This window comes from Buceros rhinoceros, unplaced genomic scaffold (assembly GCF_000710305.1).
Source record: "Buceros rhinoceros silvestris isolate BGI_N320 unplaced genomic scaffold, ASM71030v1 scaffold19330, whole genome shotgun sequence".
In the NCBI taxonomy this organism is placed as follows: domain Eukaryota; kingdom Metazoa; phylum Chordata; class Aves; order Bucerotiformes; family Bucerotidae; genus Buceros; species Buceros rhinoceros.
The window spans coordinates 1-9,711 of record NW_010389305.1 but is presented as its reverse complement, the minus strand read 5'-3'; the positions used below and the strand labels follow the sequence as shown (position 1 = coordinate 9,711).

General features: G+C 40.0%; 1 protein-coding gene across 1 annotated transcript in view; it reads right to left on the bottom strand.

Moving 5' to 3' along the window:
* GEN1 (GEN1 Holliday junction 5' flap endonuclease) overlaps nucleotides 1–9,431 on the bottom strand; it is a 17,460-nt gene extending 8,029 nt beyond the window's left edge. The window contains exons 1-4 of the mRNA XM_010133863.1: nucleotides 9,271–9,431; nucleotides 7,282–7,468; nucleotides 3,909–4,085; nucleotides 1,663–1,773 (exon numbers count right to left, since the gene is read on the bottom strand). Coding sequence (XP_010132165.1) covers nucleotides 1,663–1,773; nucleotides 3,909–4,085; nucleotides 7,282–7,468; nucleotides 9,271–9,431 — 636 coding nt within the window. The remainder of the gene's footprint in view (nucleotides 1–1,662; nucleotides 1,774–3,908; nucleotides 4,086–7,281; nucleotides 7,469–9,270) is intronic.
* Nucleotides 9,432–9,711: the final 280 nt, after the last annotated feature.

The following is a 9,711-nucleotide window of genomic DNA, read 5'->3' as shown; positions in this document are numbered from 1 at the left end:
GAGTGTAAGCTAGATAGAAGGAAGAGATTTTTTACAATGAGGGAGGTAAAACACCGGCACAGGTGTCCCAGAGAGGTGGTAGATGACCCACCCACAGAAACATTCAAAGTTAGATTGGACGAAGCTCTGTGCAACTTGAGCAACCCGAATCCTGCTCACTGTGGAGCAGTTAGAATAGTTTGGGTTGGAAAGGACCTTTAAAGGTCATCTACTCCATGATTCAAAATGCACATACTGCTTTTCCAACTTCTCTTTCAATCCTTACCCTATTTTGCCAACAATCAGTACAGCTGAATAGAAAGATTTTATGCAGTGTGCTTTCTATAGCACTCTTACAAATACATCTATAGCTTATTTTTATTCAGTTGTAATGGCTGAACTGATTATACACAACCATATGAAATAAAGGTATATTCAAAACCAATTGTAAGTTCTCATTGGACTGGCCTCAGGTGGAGAATCAAATATTCAGCTTCTGCAAGGAAAGCATCGTTTTGATATCTATTCCACAAAGTAAGTTCAATTATAGTGGTATTCTCTTTCATCTGTTCTGCCAGTCCTCATTCCCAATGCACTCCTGTAATTCAGCTTTCCTTAGAAGATTCTGTCTCTAGCCGCTTGGCTGGGCTGCAGTAACTCAAAAGACCTATCTGACATCACATAATTGAGTCACATTAGGAATATGCAAGAGCCTGGCATTCTGGGAGCTGATAATTCCATTACAATAACCACTGCTTAGCCACTGTTTTTGTTACTTCCTCTCTTTATATACATTGATTTTTGTAATAATAACAAATAAATATAACAGAAGCAAGTCTCAGAAAAAAAAAATAATTAAAGCTATTTGCTCTTTCAGAAACAGTTGTTCAAAAGGGCAGCTTTATCATCAGGATGGAACTCAATGATTTAAGAATAACTAGATACCCACTTCAAGCCTCAATGGGAGCAACCATTGCCTGAGGTCATTGTATGATGAACTGGATGGAAACCAAGTTTCATCCCACTTTCTTTCCATCTCAAATAGCCATTACAACAGCTTCTGTTTAAAAAAAGCTCAAGTACTTATAGAAAAAGAAAGAAAAAAGTGAAGTAGTAATGAGTGAGATCCCTCTCACTTCATTACAAAATCTTTCAAATAGGTAACTTCTACTTCTTCATAGGTCATATTTTTACAAACCTCAGAACTAAAAGGGCACACATCCAAACTGCATCCGAAACTGACGTTACTAATAACTACAGATCAAAACTATCACTACTAGGTCTTCCAAACAGCACATACAAAGCTATTTTTCTAATTTTCCACAGCTACTCTGCCGGGGATGTACTTCTATGCCCATGGTTACAAAGCATCCTCACCAACAATTCAGTTTTCACATCTTTGCTCAATGTAATCAACAATTAAACTTTTGTCTTCACCTCTGTTAAAGAAGTCTGGAATAATAGAAAACAGTTTTAGAAAGATTAATGTTAATGAATCATTTTGATTATCTTTAAGCCTGCAGAAATAAAATTTATAGCAACTTAGTAAGCATTTTCTTCCACTAGATCTCAGTAATCATGCATTGTTTTGTCATGCAGTTTTGTCAGCATGTACACATTTCCCTTGACATGCTGTTTTTCAAGACAGTCTAAGTACCTAATAAAAAAAAAATTATTGTCTACCTTTGGAAGATAATCACAACCCAGAAGAACAGCTAGCCCAATTAAAGATTCTCTGTCACAACCAAGCTTCTCCTTAATAGAAGACATTGTGTAACAGTCAAGATGTGGATCCTGCAAAAGAAATTTATCACTCACGTTATTTCTGTAACACCAGGGAAGGAACAGTCAGCTGTGATTCCTTACCCACCCCTATTCACCCCCATCTACAGGAAATAAGTCTATTCCACAAGAGGGGTTTGACAGCAAAAAAAAAAAAAAGCATCAATAAACATTCATAATGTAATGCATGGACACCACAATTCTGGAATTTCAAGTTTGAAGTATGGGCAACAACTGTTGAAAGAAACTAAAATAAGCCAAGGTGTGATTTTATTGTTTACTACTTGTAGAAAAAGTGTGACAAAGCTAACATTACCCAGTACTAGTGGCTGTGTAAGTCCTCTCGAGAGCTGCAGATTTTAAAATCCATGTAAACATTTAATGTACTAGTTGAGTGAAAAAAGAAAAAAATAATTAAAATGTTACCTAGCATATCAGATGTGAGCTAAAGGAACACTTGAAGCTTTGAAAGGTAGAGGGACTTGAACACAATAACATGAAATCAAGATTAACATGAATCAAAACATAAGATGCTCAACCCGCTCCTAAAAACCCAACAGAACCAAAAGACAAAAAAACATCCCACACAAGCCAGTGCCACTAAATAATCCAATTTTCTGGATCAGATGCCCCACACAGCCAGAGAAATTAATTTTTTATGTTGGCTTAGATAATGTAACAAAGTACACCTGGAAGATTGAGACCACCTTCATTTTTGGTGATAAACAATAAGAAAGTTAAATGAAAGAAAAGAAACAGGTCAAGACAGAACCCAAATACGGTGCAATCAAAGCAAATCATCTTCCATCAACTTCAATTACTCTTAAAAAAGTTAATTGCTCATAGTGCATTTTTTCTGTCGGTTTTCTTTGGTATTTCTCAAAATACGGAAGTATTTTCTGAAGAAGTCTTTCAGATGAACTTTATTTAAAATTCCAACCTCAGTATCATTTTTTGTCCACTTTCGTGATAGATTCACCACTGCATTCCTTTCTCTGATTTATAAAGGAAGTATAAATTACAGATATTTGGAGTTGCCTTCCACCAGTACTGGAAAAATCGCATTCCTAACAAATAAACGTGTCAGCAAAAGATCTGGAAGAGATTTGGTCTTTTGAATGATTGCAACGATTATGATGCAGATGTACAATCCCTACCCTATTCATGCTCAGTTGGAGACTAATAGTATTAATGGTAACTACATTCATAATAAAACAAACCTGTAATAAACAAGTGCGTGAACGCTGTTATTAGACCCAGGAGGCTGACCACTACCATATGCCTAGGTTGCTACTTAGCTTTGTATTACACATCTCAGGACACTACCATCATCATCATGGCTTGGCTTCGCGAATGAAGATCTGGGAAGGGTTTTCCCCATGCTCACTGCAAGCGATGAGTGCACCCTTCGGGCCTGCGTGGTGGATTTTTTAGGTGAGACACCAGCGTGCGCGGAACTGGCTCCACCCTTTACACCTGAGGTTCATCTGCCAGCGCCTAGCGAGCTTGGACGGTGACAGCGAAGCCTTCGGGTCGTAGGTTTGGTTAGAGTGTCCTTCTCTTAGATGATGGATGCCTTACAAGGCTAAACGAGCTCCATCTGCCCGGCTTTGGAGTCAGAGTTGTCCTTCTCCTAGGATGGCTGCCCGAAGGCTAGTGAGCCCATCCTGCCCGTGGACACACTTTGTCTGACCCTTCAGTTGAGACCTGTCTGGCTTGGGAGACCCCACCGGAGGCACGTGCCACCACCAGCACAGCTCTCAACCTCACAAGGGCACACAAGCTCCTTCCCCACGGCAAGGGGGTGCCCGTGAAAGAGCCGCTGCTCTACCTCCGGACATCACAGACCCGGGCACGGGGCAGCTGGGGCTTGCCAAGAACGGGAGTCGTGGAGGTCCCCAGGACCCTACAAACACAGGCAATAATGCCATAAATGTACTTCAATTCAGAGGTTTTGCTCTCACATCCAAGACGGATTCCCAGCTAATCAAACAAAACATTCCTGTCTTAAACATATTGTTTTAAACAAATCCAACTACTAAAGGGTAAGTGTGATATTATCTAAGTAATTATTTCAAGTCCTTCCTTCTATTTAGATTCTGGGGAAGGGTCTAAAGAGGGGTTGAGAACAGGATGAGGTACATTACCTTAGCATTCATGGCAAAGTTCCTATAAACTGTTTGAGCCCCATATAGGAAGACATCTCCGTCATTGGTAATGCAGCCATCAACATGTCCTTTTGCATTGAGGTAGGCACACATTGCCTCCGCTTCCCCAGCTGCTTGAACCCAAGGGACACCTAAACACTCCAGCAGTTCGAGACACTAAAAGAAGGAATCCAAAAGGAAAGGGACTGAATGATGAATTAGCTCCACTTACTAGCATGTGTTTTCTCAGACATGAGCACATACAAAAACTGCTGCACTGCCGATAGAACACTACAGCAATACAAACACTACTTCAGAAGAAATATAGTTTACTGAAAGAGTGAAAAGAAATATCCAACTAAGATCAAATAGTACATACTAGCCTTGCACACAGCATGATTATTAATGGTTAATCCTTCACAAAAATCCTTACGCTTTAAATAGGTATTTAGAATGTTTTCAAAAGAAGAGTAACAAAGAAATATTTATCTTCATGAAACAATACTGCTTACTCAAGTAGGAATACTGGGCTAGCATAGACACCCTCTGGACAGACACGAGACTCCCTGAGAGGAGGAGCAGGCCTTTCTGGTGTGCCGCAAGACAATCCAGCAGGGTCGCAGGCAGGCCTGGCTGAGCAGAGCTTTGTCTGGAACTCCAGAAGGAAAGGAAAGACTATGTATGGCCTATGGAAAAGGAGGCCACTCAGGAAGATTATAACAATTTTGCAAGGCTGCACAGAGGGAAAATTAGAAGGACTAAAGCCCAGCTAGAACTTACCTTGACCACTGCCATAAAAGACAATTAAAAATGTTTTTATAAACACATTAACAGCAAAAGGAGGGCTAAGGAGAATCTCCATTCTTTGCTGGATGTGGGGGGAACACAGTGCCTCAGGATGAGGAAAAGGCTGGGGTAGCAAATGCCTTCTTTGCCTCAGTCTTTAAGAGTAAGACCAGTCCACTGAGTGCCCAGCCCCTTGAACAGGAACACAGACAGGGAGCAGAATCAAGGTCCCATAAACCAAGAGGGAACAGTGAACTATTGTATGGCTTAGATGTGCACAAGTCTACGGGGTCAGATGGGATCAACCCAAGAATTCTCAAGAAGCTGACAGAAGCGCTCACCAAACCACTTTCCATCATTTACCAGCAGTCCTGGCTAACTGGGGAGGTAGCAGACTACTGGAGATTAGCAAATGTGACACGATCTACAAGAAGGACCCAGGGAACTACAAGGTGGTCAGTCTGACGTGGGTGCCAGGGAAGGTTATGGAGCAGATCGTCTTGAGTGCCATCATGCAGCACGTACAGGACAACCAGGCGATCAGGCCCAGTCAGCATGGGTTTATGAAGGGCAGGTCCTGTTTGACCAACTTGATCTACTTCTATGACAAGGTGACCTGCTCAGTAGATGAGGGAAGAACGATGGATGTTTTCTACCTAGACTTTAGTGAAGCCTTTGACATTGTTTCCCCCAGTATTCTCCTGGAGAAGCTGGCTGCTCATGGTTTGGATGAGTGTACTCTTCACTGGATTAAAAAAACTGGCTGGATGGCCAGACTCAAAGACTGATGTTGAGTGGGTTTCAATCCACTTGGTTGCCAGTCACAAGTGGTGCTCCCCAGGCTCAGTACTGGGGCCTGTTCTCTTTAGCATCTTTATCGATGAGCTGCATGAAGGAATCAAATGCACCCTCAGTAAGTTTGCAGATGACACCAAGTTGGGCAGGAGTGTTGATTTGCTTGAAGGTCAGGAGGCTCTACAGGGCAGTCTGGACAGGCTGGATCAATGGGCCAAGGCCAGTGATATGGGGTTCAATGAGGCCAAGTGCCAGATCCTGCACTCGGGTCACAGCAACTCCCCTGCAACAGTACAGCCTTGGGGAAGAGTGGCTGGAAAGCTTCCTGGTGGAAAAATACCTGGGGGTGTTGGTTGACAGCCAGCTGAAGATGAGCCAGCAGCGTGCCAAGGCAGCCAAGAGCATCCTGGCTTGTCTCAGAACTAGTGTGGCCAGCCAGAGTAGGGAAGTGGTTGTCCCCCTGGACTTGGCACTGGTGAGGCCACACCTTGAGTACTGTGTTCAGTTTTGGACCCTGCACTTCAAGAAAGATACTGAGGTGCTGGAATATGTCCAGAGAAGGGCATGGTGAAGGGTCTGGAGAGCAAGTCCTGTGAGGAGCAGTTGAGGAAACTGCATTTGTTTGTCTGGAAAAAAAGAGGTTTGGGAAGACCTCATTGCTCTCTACAATTTCCTGAAAGGAGATTGTAGTGAGGTTGGGGTCAGTCTCTTCTCCCATGTAACAAGTGACAGGATGAGAGGAAACAGCCTCAACTTGAGTCAAGTGAGGTTTAGGTTGGATATTAGGAAAACTTTCCTCACAGAGAGGGTTGTGAAGCATTGGTCAGGCTACCTAGGGAGGTGATGGAGTCCCAGTCCCTGAAGGTATTTAAAAGATGTTTAGATGTGGTGCTGAGGGACATGGTTTAGGGACCCTGGCAGTACAGGGTGAATGGCTGAACCTGATGATTTTAGAGGTCTCTTCCAACCCAATGATTCTGTGAAAATCAATCATTAAAGTATAGTACTGTCAGCCTAGGAAGACTGGACCACAGTATAGGACATAGTGAGATATACTCATACGTATCACTTAAAATTTCAGAAAAAAATTCATTATTGAATGTATCAATTCATTTATTTTTAAATTCTATCTGCTGAAGTCATAAACCTCTAAAAATTCTATTTCATAAAATTAATACACAAAAATGCTTAAATATCTACAACAATGAATTAAGAAAACTACAGAATAGGAGGTCTCTTCATCCAGAGTTGTCTCAATCATCTATAGCAAGATGACTTTACAATTCTCTTAGCCTAAATTTAGTAGTTTCCAACAAGCATATCCTTTTGACTATTCAACTAGTTTATCAGATCATAGATCTAGGTTACAGAACAGTTCTGTGTATCCCTTCAAAAACACACTGACTTAGCTTACATAACTACACAATGAATTCCTGTTTTCATGTACAGCCCCATCTAGGGGGGAAAAAAAAAGTATCAACATGGACACAATAAGTACTGAACAAGGAAGCTGAATTGAGTTGAACATTCAGTCATGACTGTGGTTCCTTACAGCATAACACGCACAGGAACACATCAAACAAGAAAATTATCCTAACTGACATTGTCCCTCTTCTACAACAACCTTTAACAGATGTGTAAGGCCCAATTTCAAAGGCACGTGTTCCCTCAAAACACTGTTGAAACGTGTTGTGTAGAAAACTATTAATTCTTTCAAGTTCTTACATTTAATTTGGTTAAGATTTCTTCCTATCACATTAAAAATACTGAAACACAGCCCTCAATTACTCACCTCTTTTAAAATTGCTTTAAATAAAGATCTCCCTGTTCTTGCAGTTCCAGCTTTCTTTGAAGGTCCATAGCGCATCTCATTCCTCTTACTCATGGTGTCTGCTTTCAATTTGGGGGCCTCTCCCTCCATGACAAACACTAGTTTAATTCCCATTGATGTTAAGAAAGAGAACCGAAAAAACAGGTTTCTGCAACAAAGCAAGGTATTCCATAAGCTGCAGAATTAGAGAAGCCCAATTTCTTCAGGCATTTTACTTATATCCCTCAGCCTACCCTAGAAAAAAAATCTTTGCTTTCTCTACGCCTTTTATTATTCCCTCACTCCCAAGCTAACAAACCTTTTACCTGTCTCACTTCTTTGGTCAAAGTTGTTTTACTATGAACTTGTAACAGCTTTACAAGATTCCCAAGAAAATACCACATAAGGGCTAGAAACATTTTTTTTAGGTGTAAAGACCTAAGGAAATCTAAAAGGTTTAAAAAACCCAATCAGTATCCAAACTTTGCTTCCAAACACATATCCATATTGATGCTTTTACATAAAATTTTAATCCCAAATCTATCAATACAGGTACATTGGATTATAAAGTGACTGAATGCTGTGGTATTAGACGGACTCACAGACACCATTACCATGCCAATTTATTTCCCATGCAAACCAGCACCACTCATGGGTGGAACTTTGCAAGGGAGCAATAATATTCTATTTGATCTACAACAGTAAGATTGAGAGCAGTAATATCAGACAGCACATGATTTTTTCCAGTAATTCCAGAATCAATCTTTCAAAAGAAGTAGACCAAACATTTACATGTCTTTGACTGACATGAAAAGACCATTACTCTAGATTTAATTTTGTACATTTGCTATTGGTAAAAAATGCTATGCTGATCTATTGAGGCTAGTTCTATTTTCACAAATTATATAAAAATCATTCACTTACAGTAAGTTTCTCTAAAATACTTAGGATAACAATTTAATTACCAATTGCCTGAAAACATTAATTTTTTGGTAGAAATCCCTTTGCCTTGTTTGGAAAGGCTGCATAACGAGATCTGGACTGATGTTTCCATTCTACTGCACACAGGATATCCTATCAGAGGGAAGTAATGACTTTGGTCATGCTTCAAGTTTTATAGTTTATTATCCATTTTGAGTAATAAATATAAACATTTTAAGAAATTACTCTCAGATGCTACTGATATTTCATATCAGCTGAATTCAACTGAAGCCAAAGGAACATCTAACAGCAGCTAGTAATTCAGTATTCTTGAGCTAAACAATAACATATTTCTGAAAATTTGCATACATTTTCATTTTTGTCAGCATCACGTGCAGAAAACAGTGCACTGAAGTTACAACTGCTTATATTTCTTTCCACCTTAACTTTGTGATTAATTTAAATTAAAATCATACATAATCTTCAAGGTTGTTCATAAACCTGAGGAATTTAGGAGGAATTTAAATATATTGAATTCAACATGGGGTCTAACTAGAATTTTAATTTATAAGCCATATTAGGCTAGAGCATGCATGACTCTCAGTATGCTCTGAATTGCCTAGCATCCAAACTGCTGTAATAAACAGCTGAAACTCCCATACTAGGTTCCATCACACCACCTCAGAAATATATCAAAATTAGTACATTTGTGTTCCTTGATAATCATGCATCACAGAGCGCTACACCACAGTAAGACAAACATGGTTCTGTTTACATCCATCTCATCCTTATCTGCAGTCGAGAGCTCAAGACAAGGTAGGCTGGGCCCAAGAACTTCTGTTTGTACCTGAGCATTAATTTGAATTCAGCCAGTACGGTCAAGTTGGCACTTCAAACCCTTTTTACATATGTAGCACAGATGATAACAACAGAATCAAAACAAGACATCAATATGAATTTCAGAGGTAGTCTTGAATTTGGAATAAGTATCATACCTAAATTATAGAGTTCCAAGACTTTTGGCTACAATAGTTCATACAGATACCATACCTCAAGTGTGGCTTGGTAACTACTCCAATCATCTTTTTAACAGTCTGTGCTTCACAAACCCACAGACTTAAATCAACAGCAAGCGTTTTCCCTTTGAGGCTGCTCAAGTTGACAGGTTGTCTCACAGGCTCAAGGATTTGCCAGAGGTTAGTCACTCCCATCGTTCTAGCTTCTTTGCTATCAGCATGCAGGTTTTAGCTCTGAAGACCAAGCAAAATAAAATACTTTGAGAATGTAACATGAAGTATGACATATTATGAATATGAGGTTCAAAAATAAATTACTATCAGTTTTACTTTAAGCCAAGAACACGTGGCACTCAATCTTTCTATATGTAGAAAGTGTAGTAGTGACTCCAGTTCATAGATGGTTTATTACTAAATACCTTCTTTGGACCATATATTTTCACCGCTAATAGCCTGAACATAGGTAAAACCAAAC